This window comes from Miniopterus schreibersii (assembly GCF_964146895.1).
Source record: "Miniopterus schreibersii genome assembly, chromosome: 3".
Taxonomy (NCBI): Eukaryota; Metazoa; Chordata; class Mammalia; order Chiroptera; family Miniopteridae; genus Miniopterus; species Miniopterus schreibersii.
Genome location: NC_138103.1, coordinates 53,972,343 through 53,999,226, shown reverse-complemented (window position 1 = coordinate 53,999,226; position 26,884 = coordinate 53,972,343). Strand labels below are relative to the sequence as shown.

The 26,884-nt window shown below is 36.7% G+C and overlaps 1 protein-coding gene across 8 annotated transcripts in view; it reads right to left on the bottom strand.

The window, feature by feature from the left end:
• Positions 1-26,884, bottom strand: part of MCTP1 (multiple C2 and transmembrane domain containing 1) — a gene marked incomplete at both ends in the record, with an annotated part of 426,668 nt that overhangs the window by 81,999 nt on the left and 317,785 nt on the right. For all 8 annotated transcript variants that reach the window (XM_081131855.1, XM_081131856.1, XM_081131857.1 and 5 more), the window contains one exon: positions 7,171-7,290. In XM_081131855.1, coding sequence (XP_080987981.1) covers positions 7,171-7,290 — 120 coding nt within the window. The remainder of the gene's footprint in view (positions 1-7,170; positions 7,291-26,884) is intronic.

Below are 26,884 nucleotides of genomic sequence, written 5' to 3'. Positions count from 1 at the left end.
GCATCTGGAACTCAGACTCAGAGACCCACCACCTGCATCCCATTATAGGGGTGGTGCCGAGACCAAGGTGACCCAGTCACAAAAGAGATGCCCACCTCAGGGAATATGGGGGGCATTTTTAATGGCCAACGAGATATGGCCCCACAGAGATTCTAGAAGTCCCAGTAGTACTAGAGCAATCAAGCAAGAGAAAGAAATAGAAGGTATCCAAATTGGGAATGAAGAAGTAAAACTGTCACTATTTGCAGATGACATAACTCTACATAGAGAAGACCCTAAAGATTCCACCAAAAGACTATTAGAAACAATAAACAAATATAGTAAAGTTGCAGGATATAAAATCAATATACAAAAATAATATGTGTGTTTCTATATACTATCAATGAAATATTGGAAAAAATATGGGGGAAAAATCCATTTGAAATTGCGACAAAAAGGATAAAATGAAGGGCTATACACTGAAAACTACAAAACATTGTTAAAGAAATTGAAGAAGACACAAAGAAATGGAAAGATATTCCATGTTCATGGATTGGAAGAATAAATGTAGTTAGAATGGCCATATTTCTAAAGCTATATACAGATTTAATACAATGCCCATCAAAATCCCAATGGTATTTTTCAAAGAAATAAAATACAAAATTCTCATATTTGTATGAAACTGCAAAAGACCCTGACTATCCATAGCAGCCCTGAGGAAAAACAAAACAAAGTCAGACGTATCACACTCCCTGAATTCAAAGCTACAATAATCAAAACAGTATGGCAAGGGCAGAAAAACTGACACACAGATCAATGGAATAGAATTGAGAGTCTAGAAATAAACCCACACATACATGTGCAACTAATTTTCAATGAAGGAGCCAAAAACATATAATGAAGCAAGGAAAGACTTTTCAATAAATGGTGTTGGGAAAATTGGAAAGCCACATGCAAAAAAGTGAAACTACACAGCTATCTGACATCATAAGCAAAAATGAACTCAAAATTGATTAAATACTTGAATATAAGACCTGAAAACAACAAAATTCATAGAAGAAAACATAGGCACTAAGCTTATGGAACTTGTTCTCAGGGGAATTTTTGTGAATATGACCCCAAATGCAAGGGAAGTAAAAGCAAAAATAAATAAATGTGACTACAATAAACTGTGCTTCTTCACAGCAAAAGAAACCAACAAAATAAAAAGGCAATGAACCCAATGGGAGAAGATATCTGCAAACAATACCTCCAATAAGAGGCTAATATCCAAAATATATGAAGAACTCATTCAACTCAACAACAAAAAACAAACAATCTAATTAAAAAATAGACAGGTGACCTGAACAGATACTTTTCTGAGGAAGACATACAGATGGCCAATAGATATATGAAAAGATGCTCAGCCTCACTGGCTATAAGGGAAATGAAAATCAAAACCCCAATTATATACCACCTCACACCTGTCAGAATGGCTACTATCAATAAGACAAGAAACAACAAATGTTGGAGAGAATGTTGAGGAAAGGGAACCCTTGTACACTGCTGGTGGGAATGTAAACTGGTGCAGCCTCTATGGAAAACAGTATGGAGGTTCCTCAAAAAATTAAGAATAGAGCAACCATATGACCCAGCAATCCCTCTTTTGGGTATCAACTAGAAAAATTTGAAAACACTTGTGTAATGAAACAATGCAGTTGAAAGATATATGTACCCTTATGTTAACTGCAGCATTATTCACAGTGGCCAAAACATGAAAACAACTTAAGTGTCATTTAATGGATGACTGGATAAGAAGATGTGGTACATATATACAATGGGATACTACTCAGTCATAAAAAAGATAAAATATTGCCATTTGCAACAATATGGATGCATCTTGAGAGTATCATGCTGAGTGAAATAAGGTGGGAAAGGACAAGAAAAATATTACTTCACTCATATGTAGGATATAAACAGAAAGCAACAAACAAACAAAAACAACCCTTATAGACACACACAATAATGTTGTGGTTCCCGGAGGAGAAGGGAAGGTTGAAGAGGGTAAAAAGGGGTTCAAATATATGGTGATGGAAGACTAGAGTCTGGGTGGTAAGCATAGAATGCAATATACAGATGTTCTATTATAGAATTGTACACCTGAAGCTTATATAATGTTATTAACCAATGTTACCCTAATACACTTAACTAATTTTAAAAAAGAGGAATTTCACTTCTTATAAGCTGTATGTATTTCTAGAGATAAGTGCTCTGGGCCTAACTGCAAGAGATCCAACAAGAAATAGTAGTCAGAAAAAAGAGGCACCAAGGTCTTTGACATTTCAGGGAGCTAACATACCTTTCAGTATTTACTAAAATATTTTAGCAAGCAGACTTTGGCTCAGTTTGTGTCACAGTCAGATCCTGAGTCAGAAAATGATTTCATTGATCTACCCTATGCTTCAGTTTTAATGCCTCCATTGATTAGGCAACTGAGATTATGTGGGAGGAATATCATAACAGTAAAAATGAGTGTTCTTTTGAAGTGTAATGAAAAAATGCAGTTGAAAAATTTTTGAATGTCAAAGATATTCAAAGACTTTCTTTAGTAATGTGAAAGAGTCAGCTTTAATTATTTCCCCCATGCTCACCTGGGTGGATGGAAGGCAGTTCCTCCAGGTCATGAATGTTTTTGAAATTAATGGGGTCACCTGGGATCAAACAGGTGACCAGCACAAGTTCTTGAGAGGTCACTGGGTACCTCATAAGAAGGGATTTGAGGAAACCTGGGAATCCATGTAAGGATCTGCACACTTAGAAAGTGATCCTTTGGGAAAGTCATGCCCAAGCATGTACCATTGAAATAGCCAGGGTTTCAGAACACGGCAGTGCTGGGTTCACATCCCACTTACTCTATGGAGTTCATTACTTACCATCTTCAATTTCCTCATTTGTAAAATGATAAAACCAATTAGAATAATTTACTTGATACACTTATTGTAAAGAATAAAAAGAGGCGATGTCTCTAAAAGGCTTAGCAGGATACCTGATAGATAAAAGTTGCTTAATAAATATCTGCTCATTTTCCCTGAATGAGAGGTAAGGAGGATATGGGATGGTGGAGGGAGAAAAATAAGGGTTTTCCTTCAATCAGTCTGCTTAAAGGTAGAATTAGTGCTATGGGCTTTTCTGCAACTCAAGTGACAAACTTGCTCTAACAGTGCCCAAGGAGACCTAGGATGTACCAAAACATAGCCCCAAGAGGAAATGTGACTAACTGGTGGAAGGAGTACAGTACAAACATCAGGCAGATTGACAGGTTTTAATAACCATTCTGCCACTTTCTAACTCGGTGCCTTTCACTAAGCTGTTTAACCTCTGCCCTGTTTCCCTGGATGTAAAGTAGTGATAATGACACCTGTCTCCAAGGGGGTGCAATAGACCCCTGTCTGTCCTGCTAACCCATTTCTTTCATTCTTTGAGACTGGATTTCCCCTCTCTCAAGAAAGAGCTCTTATAGCCATGCTTATTCCTCAAGAGTATGTTCCCTTGCTTGCCATAGGAAGAGATCAGGGGTAACCTGACTTAGGAAAGCCCAGCCCACTGCCTGGGCTGACACAATCAGCTTCTCTCTCCTGGGGGAAGACTATTGGACATGAAAGAAAGTGCTTAACAGGGCTCCTGGGGTGTAATGAGCATTCAGTAGCAAGTAAAGGCCACTTCCTGGCATCCACTCTTCAACTTAAAAAATTTCAGTCCACAGTAACTGCGATGTGAAAAGTTGGTACCAACCTCATGAGCAGTGCAGGGGAAAATTTCCCCCAGGTTTTGCATTGACAGCTCAAACCAAGACACATGCCTATCTTTATATCCCTTTTCATGCCGGAGACCTTTCTGAATGAAGCATATATTAAACAGTCTTCTCTGGAAAAGCCAGACAATTCTCATGCTAGAAATTTTGATATCATGATCTTAGTATAGGTAGATTCAGATCTAGGATTGCTTATTTTTAACAAGTCCAACTAGGAAACAGCAGAGGTGAAGTGCCAATTCTAACCACGCCTCTTTCTCACAAGGAGTCTATAGCATTAGCCTCAGGAAGGGCCGTTTCCTTACCCTGTCAGCTCATTAAGGGTAGCAAAAGGCACTCAGCAAGGATTACATGTCACTTTTCTCATTAACAAGAACAGGCACCATGGTGGGCAAAGATAGGGGGTTTCAGCTCCTGTGAACTTAAGTCTCCAAGAAAGGAAATGGTCTCCTAAATAAACAATGAACAAAGAGCCCCTTCCCTATTTTAGTATTAATCTCAACTATCAATCAATATGCTGAAGACAGAATTTCCCATCTTTTCATCTTTATTTTCTTGTCTCTTTTAACTTATGTAAGAAATATTTCCTTTTCTCTCTTTGCTATACAAACCCGAAGGTCACTTTGATTTATATATTTTTATAATTTTCACCCTAATTGAATTTTCTCAGCAGAATGTACAGATGATTTTGTTTTTCATGAAAGAAAATTCATTTATAATTCATTCATATTCTTTTTCTCTCCACCCCCAACCTCCAACAAAAAGTTTCATAGTTTGGAATCAGCCAACAGTGTAATTAATGCACTTCTGACATTCCCTAAAGTTTTCATACAAGCTGAAAAAAGTCTGCATTGTTTTGGGGATACCAATAAAGACTTAGGGCAACATACTATTCTACCAGTGCTATGCACTGTGCCTTAGAGTCACTTAAGCACAGCATGGCAGCCCTATAAATACTTTCCCTTAATTTACATATGTGTGTAAATATATATGTATATATGTGTGTGTACATGTATTTGTAGAGGTACACGTATATATATAAAAATCTGTAACCAGCAAAGTATAATCCAGGTTTCTTTTCAAAAGGAGCAACCAGTTCAAATGCACAGCTGGGTATGGCAGAAACACATAATTAGACAAATTGGATTTAAAGAGTTACATAAGGTCTCAACTGAGCCAGTGAATGAGAAGCTGAATGAAACGTTGTGATTGCTGCTCTGGTGCCTCGAAAGAACAGAATATGTGGATATGTGTGTTTTGGGCAAATAAAGGGCAATTACTGGGAGTTATGGAGTGTAGTTGGCATTCCATGAAAGTTAGACTATACAATGTTTCACAGTGGGCTGTGCTGGGAATAAAATGTTGTCCATGGCCTAACGGGGGAGTCTGTTAGAGATGTGCCTAAAAGGAAAGATTTGGCAAGTACTATTTTGGAGTTATATCTTTTGTGGGGGAAAAAGGAAGTAGAAAAATTTTTATAACATGTAACTTTTCAATAGGTTTATAAAAATTCTTGAGAATTTTAAGTACAAGGGGATACATTATATATTATTATTTCCCCTCTAGAAGTGAACCTTTCCAGCTAAAGCAGGTATATTCTGGAGAAGATAACAAGCAAAGTCTATAGTTTCAGAATTTTTCACTAAGAATACTTAAACCAATGACTACATATTGAAAATAAGCTCTCTTATAGGATTAGGAAGCTGAAACTAAATCACCACTTTTTCCTATTTGCAAATAATCTTATTTGCAAATTTGTCTCAAGGCAACTGAATGAAAAGTAGATATTCTCTCTGAACAATCTCCCTGAAGTAAAAGGACAAAAAAGCAATTGTCTGAGAGAGTCCTATTTTCTTAAAGAAAACATCCTGTATTAATTGACAAAAGTACACGAGTCCCCATGAAACCAGTGCTTATAGCATTTGGGGCTTGTCTCTCAGTGTGCAATTTAAAAATATATCCATAAAATCCTCACCAATAACATCTTCTTGTCTGTTGATACTGTCTAACCATTAAAATATCTATTAGCAATCTCAACTTTAGTTTGTTAAACTTTATAAAAAATGTTTTGAACATCTCTAATTTGCAAAGCTCGTGCTGGAGACAGAGGCAAGTATAGAGATGAACAGACTATCCTCTCCCAAATCTATACTCTAGTGAGAGAGAGAACTAAAAGATGTGTTGTGGGCAACTTTTCCATGTACTTGATGGTTGTGCATCAGGATTCTTTTATTTTGATGATAAAGAAAATCATTTTGAAGAGTATATTTTGCTTGTTTTACCATTTGAAGTGTACTTTCCTTGTCTTATTTAAAAGGGAAATTCTTTTATGTCATAGGTATGTCTGTGCAACCATGATGGTGCTAACTATTATAATAACATATCACATATTGCTACTAAGCTGATGAACAAATAACTCCGTTTCTGCGTTATCCTGGGTACAGTGGTTGGCAAAAAGTTCTGATTATAAATCAAATGGAGACCCTTAATGGCAAGTAAATAAAAATCTATGTAATTTGATGAGCATATAATACTACCAAGGTCTCTCATGTTTGACAAAATTTTAAATTCTTGCCAACAGTTGTCTATGGAGTTATCAAATTGCAAATGTCTATTTGGAGAAGTATCCCCTGCCACGTATTATATATGAGGAAGCTTTTTGAAGTTGTATGTTTGCTAAGGGTATAGAGACTAAGATAATCTAAGAGGAATGAAGGTTGCAGAACAACCAATGTGGTTTGTGTGGCTAGCTTCTGCTTCTCAGTCTACAACTCTTTTTGAGAGAGAAGGTCTCGCATATTCTAAAACCTTTCAGAAACGCCAGAGAGGGCAGGGGTTCAGTATAACCTTCCCTAGGTTAAATGAAAGCTCTTTATCCTTGAGCCGGTCTCCTAATACACCTGACACAGAGCAGGATATTTACTGTAGTTCAGTGAACGTTTATTGAATTAAGGTACTTTATGTACTTGTGCAGGCTAACAACCATCATCAATCCTTCCTTTGTTCCAGTGACAGACAACAGAGAAATGTCTTAAATAAAATACATTTCATCTGGCCTGATCATTAATAATTTTGTGATATTATGTCTTAATTAAGAATTCATTAAGACAAAAAAACCCCAAAGAGAATGAAAGAAATAATCTTTTGGAATAACTAATTTTTAGTTAAAAATCATAACTCACACTTCAATGTGCTCCTGACTTTAGCTCCTACAAGATGAGTAATGTTAGAAACAGTGAATACTTTCTATTGTGTTAGAACCAAAGAGTTGTTAGTTCTGAACTGATAACACTTTTCTCCAAATCTGAGTATTTTTTGTAAAACCAAACTCAATGTTGATCTTGTCAGAGAGGCTAGGAATAAGAACAAAAACATAAACAAATAAGAAAATAGAGACTTACTGTATCACGTTGCCTGTTATCTTTCCCCGATATTATCAAGAAGTAGTTCCATGTCAGCAGCAGCAACAAAACCAGTGGTATCATGTAGAGCTCAAAGTTCCAGACAACAAAGAGAAAGAGCTGGAGGAGAGAGAAGAGAGAAAAAAAGATGAGTTAACTCTAAATTTCATTAAATGGACTCTCTTATCAATACTCCACTTCAAAAAACACAAAACGAAATGCTTCAGAACGGAAAGATTTATCTTGAAAACAAAGCCCTAAAACTTGTTAGGCATTTTTCTAAAAGCACAGTGGCTCCTGGAAAGTCACAGGTAAGAGTTTTACTTTGCCTAATTTTTATGAAGAAAAAACTGATCATTACATTGTTGATGAGGCAACTTTAATTTTTCTCCTGTGAAATTACTGTTAGGTTGAACAAAATAAAGTTAAAAAAGGCAGCAAAATGAGCTTTACTATATTGTTAGAAATAGCAGCTCTATCTGCCTTAATAATAAAGAATGAATCACTATTTAATATCAGGGAATTTTTAAAAAATCTCACTAGGATAACACAGTGTAACAAGCATAATAGGCAGATGAAAATACCAAGTCTATACAAGACAGCCTCAAAGATTTCACATTATGAATAAAAGCATTGCTACCAAGAAGTATAAAAAAAGGATTGGCTTAACATTCAGTATTACCATAGAAATAAAAAAGCTATTTTAAAAAAATAATTTTGCCAAAGAAAACTTTTAAATGTCTATTTCAATTATCTTTTATATCTTTTAACTACCTACTTCAAGTATATAAATGATTTTTTAAAATTGTGAGACAAATATTAGATTAAGAACTCATCTAGGTAGGCAAAAAGAACCATTCTAAGAGTATTTGCATTGTAAATAACTAGCATTGGCTTCTAAAGTGTGACTCTCCCACATCCCCACCAGACTCTCATAATCCTGGACAGATCATTGAAATTTTCTAGGTCTGTGGCAGCTGTGGCTAAATTAAGGTCATGTAAAGTCAGCTGGTAGTTAAGAGCCTGACTCTACTTCTTATGTTAACTAGCCCTGTAATCTTTCAGCACCCCACATATTTTCCCTTCAGTTTCTTCCTCTGTGAAATGGGGATGATAAGAGCATCTACCTGAGAGGTTGTGAGAATTAAATAGTTGAAGCATTTTAAGGATTTAACACACTACTTAGTATCCGGTAAGTGCTCAAAACACATTATTGTGTAAATGATAGCAATGCTTTACAAAACTCAGAAAGTTAGTTATCGACTAAGGTCTTCAGGTAATGCATATTTTAATAGTGAAAACTAGAAAGTCATCTGCCTGCTAGGATTTAGCCGAACTATAGTATAACTGGGAATTTGAGCCAGATGGTAACACAGACACCTGGCATTTGATAGACCAGAAGGGTAGGGGTTTTACCCTGAGAACACTAGTGTCGGGAACAGCAGCAAGGGCCATTTACAGTCTTCTTAATAAACCTCAGCCAAGTCTACAGCCTAGTCAAAGCGCAGAGAAAATGAAACTGCGTGGAGTGGTGGAGAGACCCCTGGTCTAAAGGCCGGAAGACAGGTTCTGAGCCTTAGAGAGTCACTCTGCCTCACTGTTTTGGATAGACACCAAAAGCATAAATAATGGTTTAGTAACCCAAGAAATGAATTTTGGACAGAATTAGATGGTAACTATAGAGTCAAGTTCCTGAATAAAAAGTAAAAAAAAAAATCTCAAACATGTCAATGCATCAAACATAAGCCGTATCTCTTCTTTCAACAGAAAAGTAAAATGACTTCCAGGAAAAAAAATATTTTCCTTTAATTTTTGAAATTTATACAATATAAAGATGACATAAATTATAATTGATGACTATGATTATTCTATTAAAATGCATTTTTCAAAGGTAATTCTTTATTCAGGTAGTGACTTAAAGAAAATTTGGCAGACATCAACACATGTAAAGGGAATACTATTTTTGGCTAGAATTCATACCAATTCCTTACACATTTATGTGTAAAATTTAGGTAATCACTAGAATATAAGCTCTTATGAGTAGAGATTTACACATTTTATTCACGATTCTATCCCCACAGCCTAGAACAGTGCTTGATGCACAATGGATGTTCAATAAATATATGTTTGCTGAATTAATGAATAAGTGGACACTGGATTCCCAAGACATTTAATATAAGCCTTATTAATTATTTGCATTAGTAAATGTACTATAGAGCCACTGTATAAAACCAAGTGACTTCAGGAAAATGTATAAAGAATTGTAACTTGGAATGCCACTAAGAACTTCCTCTCCAAAGCACATAAGATAGAAGTACCTTAGTACTTCTAAAAAGATTCTCCTTCTATATTGTCAATGCAGTCATGACTGTCTTGTGTATTATGGTCTGACCACAGTTTCCTACATGATTGCTTTTTCCAAGGACATTCAATTGACTTAGTGTGGTCTGGTCTCATATGATTCCACTGCTAAATATCACCAACTGTAATCATTCTTAACCTGTTAAGCATATTTACATTCCCCCCTTGTAATATCTACTCATTGGTGTTAGAGTCCCGTTGTTGCTCAGAATAAACTTCCTTGTAAGTCCATGTATTGGTGTTAGTTATAGGCTAGATGTTGCATAGAATAAATTTTCTAGATGATAATCCTGTAAGCAATCAAGACATCTGTCATGCTAATTTGTTCTCTAGGTTCAACATCACTAGTTGCTTCAAGCACCAGTTACAGGGTGTGGTTTCCGGCGTTCTATATGGCAGACACCTTCTCACCACATCCAAATCAATACATCAGTAGCTGTCTTAAAATACAGCACTCAAAACTGACACAACACTTCTCATGAATACCTATGGTTATTGATATGTCCTCACAACATGAGCACCAGAACTCAAGATGGAGAGAAATATAGAAGAGAGAGACTAAGGAAGAAACTGCATTAATTTCATAGATTCTGGCAGTACAAAAATAGCATCTTTTCCTATTGTGTATTCTTTAAAAATCTAATTTTTTGGTAACTAAACAAGGAGTCCATGATATTGAAAATATCTAAAAAACCAAAACAACAGTATACTCTGAAAACTATAAGACATTGAAGAAAGAAATTGAACAAGATACAACTAAATACAAGAATATACCTTATTTATAGATTGGAAAGATTAATATTGTTAAAATGTCCTTATTACAAAAAATAATATACAGATTCAATGCAATCCTTATTAAAACACCAATGGCATTCTTCTCAAAATTAGAACAACTAATCCAAAAATGTATATGGAACCATAAAAGACTCAGAATAGCTAAATAAATTTTGAAAAAGAACAGAATTAGGGGTATCATATAGGCTGATATCAAACTACACTACAAAACTACAATAATTATAACAGTATGGTATTGGTGAAAAAACAGATACATAGATCAATGGAATAGAATAGAGAGCCCAGAAATAAATCCCTGCTTGTAAGGTCAAGTAATCTATGACAAAGGAGGCAAGGATACACAATGGGATAAAGACAGTCTTTTCACTAAGTGGTGGTGGGAAAACTGGACAGATGATTGAAAAAAAAACACACCCAAAAAACAAACAAACAAAAAGAAATAGGACCACTTTCTTACACTATATACAAAAACAACAACAAGCCCCCCCCCCCCATGGATTAAAGATTTAAATGTTAGACCTAAAACTATAAAATTCCTAGAAGGAAACATAGGCAGTAAATTCTGACATTAGCAATATCTTTCTGGATATATCTCCTCAAGTAAGAAAAACAAAAGAAAAAATAAACAAATGAGACTAAATCAAACTAAAAAGTTTTCCACAGTGAAGGAAACCATCAACAAAATGAAAAGACAACCTACTGAATGGGAGAGGATATTTGCCAATAATACATCTGATACAGGGTGGATATTCAAAAAATATAAAGAACTCATAAAACTTAAAGCCAAGAAACCAAACAATGCAATAAAAAAATGGGCAGAGGACCCGAATAGATATTTCTCACAAGGTGACATACAGATGGTCAATAGACATATGAAAAGATGCTCAACATCACTAATCATCAGGGAAATGCAAATGCAAATCACAATGAGATACCACCTCTCACCAATCAGAATGGCTGTCATTAATAAATCAGCAAACAACAGTGTTGGTGAAGTGGACACAAGGGAACCCTTGTGCACTGTTGGTAAGGTTGTAATCAGTGCAGCCACTATGGAAAACACTATGGAGATTCTTCAAAAAACTAAAATTAGAGCTGTCTTATGACCAAGGAGTCCACTTCTGGGTAAATATCTGAAGAAAACAAAAACACTAATTTGAAAAGATATATGCATCCCACCTATGTTCATTGCAGCATTATTTGCCAAGATATGGAAGCAACCTGGATGTCCATCAGTAGAGGAATGGATAAACATGTGGTATACATATACAGTGGAATATTACTCAGCCATAAAAAAGAATGAAATCTAGTCACTTGTGACAATATGGATAGACCTAGAGGGTACTATGCTGACTAAAATAAAGTCAGAAAGACAAATACAGTATGCTCTCACTTATATGTGGAGTCTAAAAGAGCAAAATAAATGAAAAAACAAAATAGAAGTAGACCCACAGATAGAAAACAAGCTTATGGTGCCAAAAGGGAGGTAATAAGGGGATGGGAATAAAACACATAATGAAGCAACAAACAAACAAACAAGAGACCTTTGAATAAATTCCAAACACGAAAGCATTTTTTCTTTCTGCATATCAAAGTGCAGATCTCAAAAGTTCACGTTAATAATAAAATGTATTTATTGAACACTTATCATGTGCTATGTAATACTGGGTGTTCAAATTAAGATATGACGTGTTCTCTGGACTGAGATTGCTCAGAATCACTAAGAAAAAAGCAATGGCTCCCTATAGTGTTAGCGATGTTTCTAATACTTGGTAAGGGGAGGATCTTCTAATAAAGAGCCTCTAGAGGAAGAAGGGCATCGTTTAGCTCATTCTCTCCACACTGAGCTTCTCCTCTCCCTGGGGCCCACCGACACCAGTACTGATCCTTTCCTCTTTCCTACAAAAAGCCAAGACAACTTGTAAGGGTGGGTCTCCAGTGTCTTACTAGGGCAGCAAGAGAAGAAGGCAGCTCAGAGAAACCCCAGGACGGCCAAGGCGATGCAAGATCTGTCCTTGTTCCTGACCACACTTTTTGATAGATTTGGGTGGTTGAGGGGAGAGATATAATGGGGCTAAAATGAGGTTAAAGAAAAAAAAAATCACTGACCCAGCCACAGAATATAAATATAAACCATAAAATGCCTAGCATTTATCCTGGCCCAATGCTTCCAGAACCCCTTTTCGCTTCTGTGGGACATGGAAAGAGGACTCGGTGATTCCAGAATTTCTCAACGTTAAATTAGGTAATAAGGACTCTTGCTCACTTATATAGTATTTAATTTCCTTTGACTCCATCACTATGGCATTCTTTCATTATTTTTCCTCTCTTTCTATCACAATCTCACTTTTCCCCCTCTCTCCCCATGCTTTTAACAAGTAAACTTTGACTACCTACATTTTACTTTAATGGAATCCATGCCCCTATTTAAAACAAAACCTCTAGCCCTACATTAGCTATCCTTGCTCAACAGAGACTAAAAATTGGGTGGTTTTCTTTTTGAAATCACTATGTAGCTATTATAACTTACAATTAGAATTCTATTGCATAAAACCTTCATCAGACATCAGTCAAATGGTAATAAGTACACGTAACCTCTTTCATTAGAAAACAGGATATTGAGAGGTTTATCCATTATCCTGGATGTTAGAAGCTCTCTGTCAATCTGCCATGGACTTGCAGCCATGACCACAGGATCCCTCAGGAGCTGCTGCAGTGTGGTGCAGTGGAAAGAGCATGGGTGTTTGAATCAGGCCTGCGTTTACATCCAAGCTCTCTAGTCACTAGCTATGTAACCTTGGCCAAGTTACTAGATTTCTTAGTTTAACATCTGAAAAATGAAAATTATAGTATTTACTTTGCAGATTTGAGATGGAATTAGACTAGTGCCTGGCAACTATAAAGTGCTCACTGAGCGGTAGGTATTATTACAAGCAGAAATATATTGCCTTATACTACATATAATATTTTGGCCCCTTTTGCAGCTCATCACTTTTGTTATATCTCCCTAGAATTTATAGGTACTGGTTGTTTCAATCCTAAGAGCTATGTTAAAGAGGCCATGTCAACTACAGGAGGAAAAGATGATGAAATGAGTGCCATTTTCAGTATTTTTATAATTAGCTTGCGGCGATTACATGCAGAAAGGAGCCCATTTGTTTCTGTCTCCCTGTGTACATGCCTTTTGTAATACCCTCCCCACAATGAGACTGGGATTGGTCATGTGGCTTGTTTGAGCCAAGGGAAGAGTAGCAAATATGAACACAGAGTCTTAAAAAAGCACCTGCTCACTGGGCCTTGCCCTCTGCACTCTTAGAACCCTGAGCCACCATTTCCACCAGCCCGGGCGAGCCGGCTGCCGGACAAGTCATGTGGCACAGTCGCCTCCATCATCCCAGCTGAGAGCCAGACAGCATCCAGAGGCAAAGCTGCCCAACTGGCCAGAAGTTGACTAGAGATACAGGAGTGAGTCCTGCTGAGAACAGAAGAAATACTCAGCAGAGCTTGGTCCAAATTGCTAACCCAAAGAATCATCCCTACATAAATCGTAGTTACTTTAAGCTACTAATTATGGAGTGGTGTGTTTTTTTATATACAGCAAAAACTAACGGATACATATTCTTCTCCAAGGAGACAATGTGGGCTGGACCAGAAGCCTGAAAAAGTGGTTTTAATTTTATTTCTGCTATTTGATCATCATAGGATCTTGGGCAAGTCAGTTTTCCTCTTTAATTTTAGTTTATTATCTATAAAATGGAGATGGTTATCCTGCTTATTTCACAAGTTGGCTATGGAAAGAAGTGATGTGATAAAGGTGAAAATGTTTTGTCACAAGTACTATATAAGTGTAAGTACTATGTAAGTGTAAGTACTGCTAATTTACTGCTTTTCATATTTAAAATTATTACTGAAAAGAAAATTATGAGATTTTTTTAAACTAATACTACAAGATAAGTCAGTATAATAACTGTTTTTGATCAGTTAGAGAGGACGGGTGGTGTTCCTTAGGGGGATTTGTGTGGGGTCGTGGAGGAAGAGGTTTGTTGGAAGGAAGTCATAAGTGTTAAACACAGGGGTTGCAGTTAAAATTTTTACTAATAAAATCCCCAGATCTTTACAGAAACTCATTATTACTAGTAAATGGCATTAGCATGCAGTGTGGATTTTGTGAATACTGAAGTTGAAACAATCAGATTTTTAAATGTTAACAATTTTTTACAAGCTCATGCCCCTAGATATAAAAGAATCTTGTTCTGAACTAGTAGTTTTATAAATGTCAATTCCTGTCCATAATTTTTTTCACTTTGAAATCTACATACCTTTTATCTAAATTAATGTTATCTTGCCAATGCTATTAGCCTCAACGTCACAAAATGCAATCCTTCATTATCAATTTGGGCCAGACCTTAAGAGCAATCTACATTTAAATCATAAGTATTCAGAGTGGCGTTTTGGAGAATCTATAATTTACTGAAAGGTAAATAACATAATTTGTCCTATCAAATATCTTACATCACATGGCATAGAATGAACTTTAGAGGAAAAGTCCTGAGAGGCAGGCTGGGAAAGCAGAGACTATTATCTTTATTTTACAAATGAGGAGGCTGAGGATCAGGAGTTTGAGACTTGTCTAAGGACACCCTCTGCTGAGTGGCAGACCCAGGTCTTCTGATTCCCAATCCGATGTGCTCTTCCCACAACGTTCAACTGCCTCTAAGGTGAAGGATTTCACAGCAAATGTCGATGACCTCAAGGTATCAATTATTTAGGGAATAATTATTTAATTTGTAGATTTCTGTACCTCTATTTCTTTTCCTACTTTTGCATTAGTAGAAAGAAATGGAATACCTCTTCCTAGGTATTCTGGTAAAGGTTTGTTTGGTATGGCAAAGAGGTCAAAAACTAATGGTCGAAATAAGGTTTGTGGAGCCAATTTCATTCTTCCTTTTTTTGTACTATCTCACTTGGCTCTGAATATCAAAAGTTGGCTATTCATAGTATTTCTATTAAATGGAGTTTTCTTCTGTCCAAAATGTTTAGAAGAGGTTAGCAAGGTGGCTGTAAAGGCAGAGATTGGAAAATGAATGAGCCAATTACATTTTTACAGACAAAAAAAAAAAAAAAAAGCCCTTTCACTTGAAGATTAAACAAACAAAAAAACCCTTTTCTATTCAGAAGCTGACGAAGATGGGCCAAAGCTTCTCACTCATATTTAAACTAGTTAAATTATATGAAGTACAGTGAACGATTCAAAATATTAAGATTTTAAAGCAATGCCATTTCTTAGTAGGTGCAAGACAGGCATGGTTTTTATTTCTTTGAGTCTGGGGTTTTTAGTGTCCCAGACAGGCCTAGGCCATTCACATCCTCCCATCAATTGATGCGCTCCTTGAAGTACAGTGAAGATGCCTGCGTTCAACGATCACTCAGTGCGACACATGACAGCATCCCTGGGGGAGCGCACTTCAAAGAAATCATTTAAGTTGGAATATTGAATATCCTATTCTTTTGCAAACTACAGTATATTTTAAAAAGAAATCTCATCCAAAATGATTAACACTTCCTACTGTTCAGGAAAAAGCCTGCCCTTTCAGGCTAACAGCTGTGGATCATTAGCTCTCCAGTGATGAGATGTGTTTGATGAGTATTTTTCTTTCTAATTAAGAGATGAGATTCTCTTTTCGACTGTCTCTTCAGAAAGAAGTGAAGGAAAAATTCTCTGCCTACATGGAAAGGCCATCTCCTACAAAACAATTAATTATTTCACGGCCCTTTTAGAAAATCCCTTTCCTCCCGAATTTCAATACATTTTTTTCTTAAACTTAACACATTTACACCCAGGCCTTCACAGTATTAACCCATTTTCCACCCAGCCTTTATCCTCTGATGTTTCTCTGTTTCATTATTCAACAATATCTTTTTGCAAATATATCAAAAATACATATATGCGTGCCCTAACAGAGAGTATTTGGTATAGGAATGTTCTCTGACGTGAGAGGGGCCTCAAATTAGAAAGACAATAAATACATAGTATTTGCTTTTTGGGGAACTAGGCAATGTTTTAAAAAAATAAAAACTTAAAGATACCTAGCAATATATAAAAACTTGTTATTTTTGATTAATTAATCCCTAAAACAAAACTATTTCACCTCTACTAATAAGACTGGCCTTAAAGAAGAAAACTGCCCTAGCCTGTTCTGCTTAGTGGTTAGAGTGTTGGTCTTTGGACTGAGGGTCCTGGGTTCGACAGCCAAGGGCGCATGCCTTGGTTGCAGGCTCGATCCCCGGCCTGGTTAGGGCATGTGTGGGAAGCAACCAGTCGATGTGTCTCTCTCGCATGGATGTTTCTCTCTCTTTCCCTCTCTCTCTCTCTCCCCCCACCCCCTCCCACTGTCTCTGAAAAGCAATGAAGAAAATATCCTCAGGTGAGGATTAACAAAATAAATAAAAAATAAATTAAAAAGTAAAATAAAATAAAAAATAAAATAAAATAAAGAAGAAAACTAGGGACTATCAAGTGGGACCTCAAATCTCTGGCTTTTCTATCTGACAAAGCCATCAAGTCTGTAAAATTTCCAAATTAAACTGCAAATACTGTTGTGAATTAGTCCTGCCAATGGCCTCCTTAGCCCTTGGGCGCAGGGAAGAAAGGAGAGAAGGGAGCGAAGAGGGGGCGCGTTTCCGCCTTTGGGCGCAGCGGGGCCTCTCCCCCGGGGCGTGTGAAAGCGCGGGGCGCCCACAGCTGCCGGTGCCTGTGGGAGAGGGAGGGGGCTCCGGCGCTCGGGGGGGGGGGGGGGGGGGGGGGGATGAACACCCTCAGGCACTTTGAACAATCTACCACAATGGGGCATTTTCCTGTCCTAATGCCAACAACGCTCCTCTTGGAGAGACATTGACCATTTCTCACATAGACAATAGAATATCCTACAATTAATTTAGAAAAGAAGAAATAGTAGGTATATATACAACGGCATACCAAATTAGGCTGGGTAGGTGTCCTATATGAGGACACGAATATAACTTAAGGATAGAGGGTAAGACAACAGTAGAGGGGAAAATTTGCACTCACTCATAAGCATTTGCACTAGATTCTCTTTTTCCATCTATTAATGTTTAATATTTAACAATATGCCTACAGAAAACTGGAAGTAAACCTCTGCCCATTTACTCCCTTTTGGGTTAAGTCAGGCTACACACATCCTCAGGGTCTTTGGAACTGCCTCTTCTGGAAAGGGGGTGGTTTCACCTTGATTTAAATAGCCAGATGGCATCACCACCTGTTCTCACTTCTGGCTGGTTCCGCTAAAGCCGTTGTGCCACCACCATTCAACAGGGGAGAGAAGATAGGCAAAATGAACCTAATTCCAACATCATGATAGATCTCTCGAGGTGGTTTTAAAGTAGGACATGTTGCTCTCTTGAAGATAGGCTTTGCTTTGCTTGGACAATTTTCTAAAACAAACAGTAGCAGGGAATTGGTGACAACCTTAGCCCCGCCATAACACTCCAGCTTGTTCTGCTGTTTCCTGTGGTCATGCCACCGATGACGCAGGGAGCCTTCTCAGGCTCATATTCATGTTCACACACAGTGGCTTCTCCCCACTCTCAATTAGAATGAGAACTGCCATGGTTCCTTCTGCTGCTTTCTTTTTGTGTAGTTTCACCCAGGCACCAAGCTAACAAGACTTGTGTTGTGTTTTGGTGTGTGCGTGTGTGGTTTATGTGTTTAGAGAAAAAAATCAAGTGCACTCTCTACCAAATGGTCCCTTATATTGATTAGGCAAACAATGTCAAGAGAACCATCTATGTCTGTTCCGGTGACACAATGAGTATATGGTTAGGATTAGAAATAAAAATGAGAAATTGGTTGATTTCAAAGGCACAGCTTTCAATCAAATGCATATGCTATAACTTAGTTCATTTATTTACTGATAGTGTTGAAAAATCATTGTTTACTCAGACTTACTAAGACTACTTATAAAATACACATCAGAAACTCGCAATTCCTTACTATGTGAAATTGTACACTGGGTTTCTGAAGTTGCTATCTGAAACTTGAAGTCCACAATCTTAGTACTTTCGTGACTTTTCAAAAAGCATGGCTTGACTCCATCCATTAAAAAAGCCAAGTGTGACAACTAGATAGGACTCATTTGAAGATGTCTTACATATGATCCATGGAAACACCTACTGAACAATCTCCACAGCCAAATGGACTAAAACCTCAAAGATGGTTCTATCAACTAATGACAGCACAATGCACAGTACTTTCCTTGATAGTGATATTATATCAATAGAATCTGCCAGCCAGAAGGCTTGGGAAGTTGTTTATTTATTTAGATATTTTCTTTTTCTGTCTCAGATTACAAATTGTACTGATATTTTGTGTCATTTTTATCAGTCAGAGATGAAAGTCTCTGGCTTTGCTTTGAGAACACTGACAACTCCAAAATGCAAAGCCCAGAGTATGTCCAGCTTGAACAACACATCCACCACACACGAATGATTGATAAGAAATCCCTGCAATGTTGTGAGTTTAATGTTAGTCAACGTTTGGGTGTAGAGTGAAAGTTACAAATGCCTGTAGTCACCTGGAGAATGTTGATTCTCTGAGGTCCCTTTCATTAGAAATTAGTACTTTACCTAGAAGTTTGTAATGCCTACCATGTTACCAAACACAGTTATGTTTTTTCATTTTAATAGCTTTATCATTCATAGAAGTTCTGAGTTCAAATCAGGTTGCATGCAAAGTCATTCTTGCAGATTACAGATTACCACACCTTTTACATGTTTAAAGAAATCAATCTGTTACCATTACAATTTTTAAAGTATGTTACTGATCAACTCCCCTCTTTGTGTGTGCAAGTGTTGTGTCTAGACACACAAATCTGATACCAATGTTTACTTATGTACAAAACGTACAATTTCCCCTAAGCTTGAAATCTGGCATTAAAGCTATCTCCATTGTGAACAGGTACAATATTTAGAGCAACAGCTGGCACTGAGTTGCTCATGGGGGGAAACTCCCTCTGTTCTGTATACTGTGCCAAAAAATAGGGTACCTAGCCAACAAGCCAAACACATGTTAGTGAAGTCTGTGATACAGGTTACTTTAAAACTTAGTCCTGTAGTCCTTATATTCCCCATTTTATTTAACTGAACAGGAACACCTTTAAAAAAGCAGATGATTAATTATAGTGACTGCTTTTTTGTACGGTAGCTGATATGCAGAGGGTTGCACTGTGCCAAGTTTTGGGATGTTTGGTACCATTCGGATTCATCCCTGCTCAAAATTATCTCGCTCAGACTTACCCAACTTATCGTGAATAACTTCCCTGGGCTACTGATTTCTGATCTTTCTTTTTAATCCTTAACAATATAACCTAGCAGTTACTACTGGTTATTCTTTGTCCAGATTCAATATCTTCATTTCAATCTTAAAATCAAAGAGCCAGTCAGAGAGCGTGTTTTTAAATGTTCATCCTCATAAATAGATTTAAGACCTAATAATATCATATATTTCAGCAATCTTACCAGCTTCTGAAACTTCATCTCCCATTCTGTCTTATAATTTTCTAATTTTCTCCTTCACTGGTCTCATTCCCCCCAACCCCTCTGTTCTGGAAAAACTTCAAGAGTTATGTTTAGCAGCTCTAGCTATGTCTGAACATTTCTCTTTGCAATTCAAATAATCATCTTAGGCTGATTTTAACAGCCTCCTTTACTCTACTCCATCTTTTACCCTTGCTGTGTAATGTTTACTGATGAATGTCTTTCTCTCATTTCTTAACAGATCTAAGTGGTCTAGTTACTGCACGGGAAGCCTAGAGGTTTGAACACTAAGTATACATTTCTCTTGGCTATTTTCCATACCTCTAAACATTCTCTTAAATGCAACAGGGCTTGTGTTTCAATGGTAACAGAAGTTATCAGAGAACACTAGTTTAGACAGCAAGCAAGCCGAACTCCAACTGTTCAAACAGCCTGACTTTTACAGTAAAAGGAAAGGCCCTGGGCCAAGACCACTGAGATGAGCAGGTATTTTTAGTTCACTTGTAGGCCAGCTCTAATGTAATTCTGAAATGTTTTCTTCAAACCAAACCCAAGTTTTTCAGGGCTGTCCAAATCTGTTTTCTTTTATAGCAAGTACAAATTCTTGGAGCAAAGGAAGCATGCGTATCATTTGCAATGCTGCTGCATGTCTATGGTGTTGATGCCCGATGGCTCAAATTAGTCCGCAAAACAGATGAGCGCATTGTAATTAGCTCTTGTCAAACTGTTAGAAATACAAAAACCATTTCCACTGTAATAAAAATTACGAAAAAGAAAAATCTCTCATCTCATTTTCAGCCAAAATAGTTCCTGAAATGTCTGGTAGTTTAGGATTCCAGAGTTCTAAAAGAAGGCCATTTCATTTTCAGAAAAGCTTTCATTGCACTGACATGTAGATGCTGAGATGTATTATCTTTCAGGCATTTTTGTTGTTGTATTTGATTGCCTATAAAATCTCATTTCTAAAAATGACCTGTTGGGAGTGGACACATTTTGTTCAGCCACACAGTACTGAGGTATGATTCCCAACACTTAATACTTCTTTGAGTAGTTTTTTTCATCAAGATTTTCTGAACTTTGTCTAGCAGTGTGTTAGCATTATCAGTTTTCCTGAATAACTAAATAGTGCATTCTGTTTAAACAAAAGAACACTTAATTAAGGAGGCAGAATTGTATGTTCATATGGGATAACTTTGATGTTAAACTCTCATGTAACTATTATCAGTTTCTTATTGATGATTTGCTTGGATATTTGTTGTTGAAACAGTGACTCAATAGACTATACTTTGCTCAACATTTAAATTATTCACAAGCTTCAGGAGGCTTCTGGAGGCCTTTGGAATTTAATGTTCTCTCAAAGAAAAATCTGGGCTATTAATAGGTGGCAAGATCAAAAAGTAAATTTAAATATTAACTAAAAGGTGGTGCAGTTTGTGATTAGGTCAGATATACCAAAAAAATTACCCCCTCCTACTTGCTTTCAGAAATTTCCCCAAGATATTTTCAGGTGTACTTGTGGGAATGAGCAGGATGGTATAAATGTATCTATCTTTATTAAAATTACCATATACAAAACTTAATACAAAATTGATCATAGAGCTAAAACTATAAAACTTCTAGAAGAAAACACTGGAGAAAATAGTTGTGGTCTAGGGCTAGGCAAAGAATTCATAGGTATAACATCAAAATCACAATCCAAATGTGTATTTAAAAAATCAGACATCATTTAAGTTAAAAGCTTTTGTGTTTCAAAAGTCACCATTAAGAAAATAAAAAGACAAGTCACATACTGGAGAAAAGAACTGCAAATTGTATACATATTTGATAAAGGACTTGTATCCAAAGTATATAAAGAACACTTAAAACCTAATAATATAAAGACAAAACTCCAATTTAAAAATGGGCAACAGATTTGAATAGACATTTCACCAAAGAAAACTAATAAGCACATGAAAAGATGACCAACATCATTAGTCACTAGGGAAATGTAAATTAAACCACAATGAGATACTGCTTTACACCCACTACAATGAAATCAAGGCAGAAGTTTCTAAATGGTGGAGATATAGAGAAACTGAAACTCTCAAACATTGCTGGTGAGGATGTCAAATGGTGCAGACACTCTGGAAAACAGTTTGGGAGTTTCTTAAAAAGGTAAACAAACAAACTTAACATATCAACTAACAATTCCACTCCTAGTTATCTACCCAAAATAAAAACATATGCCTACATAAAAACTTGTACATGAATGCTCATTTCTAAGAGCATTGTTCATGATACTCCCCAAATGGAAGCAACCCAATTATTTATCAACCGGTGAATGAACAAAATGTGCTAGATGCATACAGTGGAACATTACAACAATAAATAGAAGACACTACTGGCACATTCTGTGTCATGGACTCAGAAAACATTATGCTAAATGAAATAATTTAGATGTAAAAGACCACACCTGTAAGATTCCATTTATGTGAAGTGTCAAGGAAGGTAAATCACTATTGAGGTTGGAACAGGAGAGACCAACTGGCATGAGGCATCTTTTTGAGGTGACGGTCGTACAACTCTGTAAATTTACTAAAAATTAGTGAATTGTGCACTTAAAATAAGGTGAATTTTATGGTATATAAGTTATACTTCATTAAAGTCATTAAAATAAAAAGTGATAACTTCTGTGAAGGCAAATTCCAATCCAAAGAACTGAGAAAAACTAGACCGAGGCAATGAATGATCATAGATCTTGGGTGCATCTAGCCAACACTCTCAAAATATTTAAGATGCTTTTTGATGGCACCATTTACATGGTACTCTTTGAACGGTTGCTGCTCCTTTCAGTTCAGAGAAGTTTACAAAAGCTATTAGGAAATAGCTAAAGCAAACATCAGTATCAATCACTGCTAATTATACAGTTAGGAAAGCAAGGTCCCAGAGGCAAGGTGATGAAACAATGGTAATAAAATGTCCCCACCCTAAGGGAAGGCTGTTAGGCAATTAGTTCTAAATTCCATAAAAATATGATCAATTTTGAAAAAGAAAAAGTTAAATTCCTTACCCTCCGAATAAGAAATGGCTGAAAGGATTAAAAAAAAAAAAAAAGTTAAGAAAAACTCAGTCAGAGAAGATATGGGAAAAAACAGAAAAGGCTGGCTTAGAGCAACTGGCTAAAAGGAAAAAACAAAAGTCACATAAAGCAAAACAGAACAAATCTTAGCACAGGAGATGCGAACAGAGCATACAAGGCCATCCCTCTGCCCAGAAGAAAGCACTCCCCGGATGAGCAGGGCTCTGTTTTTCCTGCCTTGCGATCATGCTGGGACCTCTTTTAGTCTGGGCCTGGAGTCTTAGGCTTTCATTCGAATTCTTCAGGGATCTCTATTACCAAGTTACCTACAGCATCACCTATCAGGAAATAAAACTTCTCACTCCCACTTCCATCCACAAAAATAGCAGGAAAACATTAGGAAGGATTTGTTTTATTTTTCTGGTCAGCAACAGTCAGCAGCTCCCTTTGGTTGATTGGGTTTGTTTTTTCTCGGGATATTACATCAAGAAAATAGAAATGAAAACTGCTGAACACAGCAGGAAGAGTGAAATAAATCTGAAAACCGCTTCCAACTGTGTATTCAAGCACTTCTAAAACTCTAGGATAATCCTGTATCTTCCCATACAGCTACATATATTTCTTAAATTTTTTTTCACGATAAAGCTAAATACATGTGCCTGTAAGTTAACTAAATTATATCAAGCGTGGAGAAGCAGGTGAGCCCTGGCAGGCTTCCCATTGTTTTTACAGCCATTTGCTCTCTATCAGTTGGTGCAATCTAAACTGGCTCCTTCTCTGCTGTCAGTGCCACCGAGCTATTCTATATCCCAGGGCAACAGGTGTGGCTTTGTCCTACAAGTGCATGACACTGGGCAAAACCCAGCTCACCTTTCAGGAGCTCACTGGTACGGCAACACCGCGCTTCTTTTATTTACATCTTTGCCTTTCAGACATGTCGGACCACACTTTCTGCCCAGACGTGTCCCTGGCGTTTCTTGCTCTAATAAAGGCGTCGGCTCAGTGGCAACTCTGGATTCAGGTTTTACTAGTGTCAAAGAGAGGAAGTGGTATGTTTCCTCTTTTCTAGTTCTACCTTGATCTTGAGGAGGCTTCTAAATATCAGCTGGAAAAGAGCACCTTATCGCAAATTACAGCAAATATAAATGGATTGGGTTGATGTCAAAGAGAGGGCCATATACTCCCTAAAAATGAAACATGTGCCATACCATCATGAAATTCTCTAAATTGTCTCTATAGCTTTATTTCCCTCTTCTTTATGCCTGGTCTATGCAAAATAAAGGGTGCCTGGCATACAGACAGAGAGGCAGAGCTTAAAAGGGAACACTGTGAACAGGTAAAATCAAAAAGGCTGAAAAATGCGTCCTAAGATTTCTCTACTAAATGATTAAGTCTGTTTTTCTTTCTATTGAGAAACTTTATGCATGAGGACCTTAAATCAGCTGAAACACTTTAGTGTTCAGGGAAAATAGGTTATGTATAAACACATTTACCAAGTGTGTGTATAAATAGAACATGTTTGTGTATACAGATATAATGTGTGCATACAAATTTATATCTATGTTGTATCTATATCTATGTATACTTTTATTTATCCCATGAGAAGTATATATTCATAAATATTAAGTGATTATTTATAGGCTCCTCTCCCTCAGCTGTAGAATGGAAATATAAATTCAATTATAATGTGAAAGTTCATTAAATGCTGTTAATGATATAGTTTATCTCACTTCTAAAGAAATAATTTTACATCGGATTAATATAGTACTGTTAATACAGTTAAGGAATTTTATTATTCCTTAATAGGAATTAAAAATGAAGCCTGCTTTAAATAATTTTAATTAAATAAAATGATTATCATGGAGGTGTAATTATATCTAAGCATTTCCATGCCCCAAGGGACCATTTAACTTTTTTTTTCTTTATAATTTTTAATTCTTTTTGTTCCCATATTGCAGAAAGAAAAGCTGAGTTTAGGATGAAGAAAGTATTTTCTAACATGTATATTAGCCCTAATTTTTAATCTCTACTATCTTATTTCTAGAAATAAGGTGGTAATATTAGACAGGATTTTAAACAACTTTTGTAGCCTCTCTTCAAGATCATATAAAAAGATCCTAAATATATGTTTTTAAAACTTGCTAAATGTAAAATAATATTCTTATATTATATGACTTAAAGACATCCTTTTATTAATCTGCTTTAAGAACTTCTGCTTTCCGATTTTAAGATCTATTTAAGAGACTGTGTTAAAGATAAAAGGTGTCAAAGATAAGAAACGTTCTTGATAACTGGTACTGAAAACCTATAACAGAGAAATCCTATACCTTGCTGAAAACCTCTTATCTTCTCACATCTTTAAGGCTCACCCAGTGCCTTGGCACAGCTGAAATGTAACTGGCTTACCATACACAAGTAGTTGAAATTTGCTCCATTACAACCTTTCAATTCCACATCTTTTTGACAATTACAAAGGTCTTAGCTCCCTGATGCACTGGGTATCTAAAAAATTACAGTGTTAGTTTTCTTTTTCGTTGAAGCTTTTTCAACCTCGATTCTAGGTAAGTTCTAGTTATATGAGTCTGACTTGATCTGCAACACAAGAAAGTTAGTGTGAGGGAGAGTTTATTATTTACATGTGGTAGTTCCTATTATCATAATTGTTGGTTCAAATATATGATGGTTATTGTCTTTACTAGGACTGATGGCCTATCCACCACCAACCTATAGTTGACCTCTCGTTTCTTTACTCAGCAATCTGAATTTCCTTTTGGAAACCCTTTACCACTCTGTTGATGGAATCAGCTCCATCAGAAACCACCTTCGGCTGCAGAGGGATGGACATGTGACCAAGCCCTGGTCAGTGAGGACAGGACCTGCTCCCAGTCATAGTCATTGGGTCACGGACTGGCCAATCAAAACAAGTGAAACTCAACTCTGCCTCTTTGGGCCTACTGAAAGAGAGAACCTCTCTTTTTCCCCTGACTAAAAGCTAGACTAATGTAAGCCTGGGGGTGCTGATTACTACTTAGGGGGAAATCTTGCCTAAGATTGATGCTAACACAGCAACAACCAAGTCAAGAAATGACAGGAAACTGAGCTCTGATTGAATCATTTGAGCCACTAGACTCACATGTCTCAAAGTATCATTTGGTCTTCCATACATACACATAGAGAAGAAGGTAAGAGAAAGATAATTCAAACATTTCAATGTAATTTTTGTTTTTGAAAAATTTAGAATTCATCCACACTCCCAGCCCCCACCAGACTGACTGACTTAGAATTTCAGGCAGTGGGGTCCTAGAATCTGTATTTTTAATTATTCCTGTGGCATTTCTGGTGACCAGCTAATTTAGGGAACTATTATGGGCATTCTTCAAAGGTTATCACGCCTTTTCCAACACCATCAACAGGCCAGATGAAATTTACACAATACCCCAGAGGCTTCCCAGAGACCAGACTATAGAACAAAGTCTGCTGAGGGCCAGTTATTCTCTTTCTAGTAGCTTTAACACCACCGCCCCTTTTCTTCCCAGTAAAGGAAGAGAAGAGACTGCAATTATGTGGGAAGGGGCTTTAATAAAGGGAGGTCTTCTTTCTTCTTTTCAATAGCCTCTTGGTAAATTAAAATGGTTTCTTAACCTGTCTGTGTTCTGGAAAATGGGGAGCTAGTACCTGTTTGCCTAGGACTGGTCAAAGTAGGATGACCAGATAATATAATTTGAAAGACAACAATCAAATTTAATTTTTCTCATTGTCTTAGAAAATTTAGATAAACTGTATAGAAGTAACTGAGTTTGTCTCTTAGGACAAGGGATTATTTTGGGGACACAGTTTTCCCGGGTGTAAATGGAATGAGATCTCTATTGACTGGCTGTGTTTCTTTCCCCCTATTTTATAGCAATAGAGATTATGCCAAATTTACCCTCCTGTGTTTCTGATGGGATC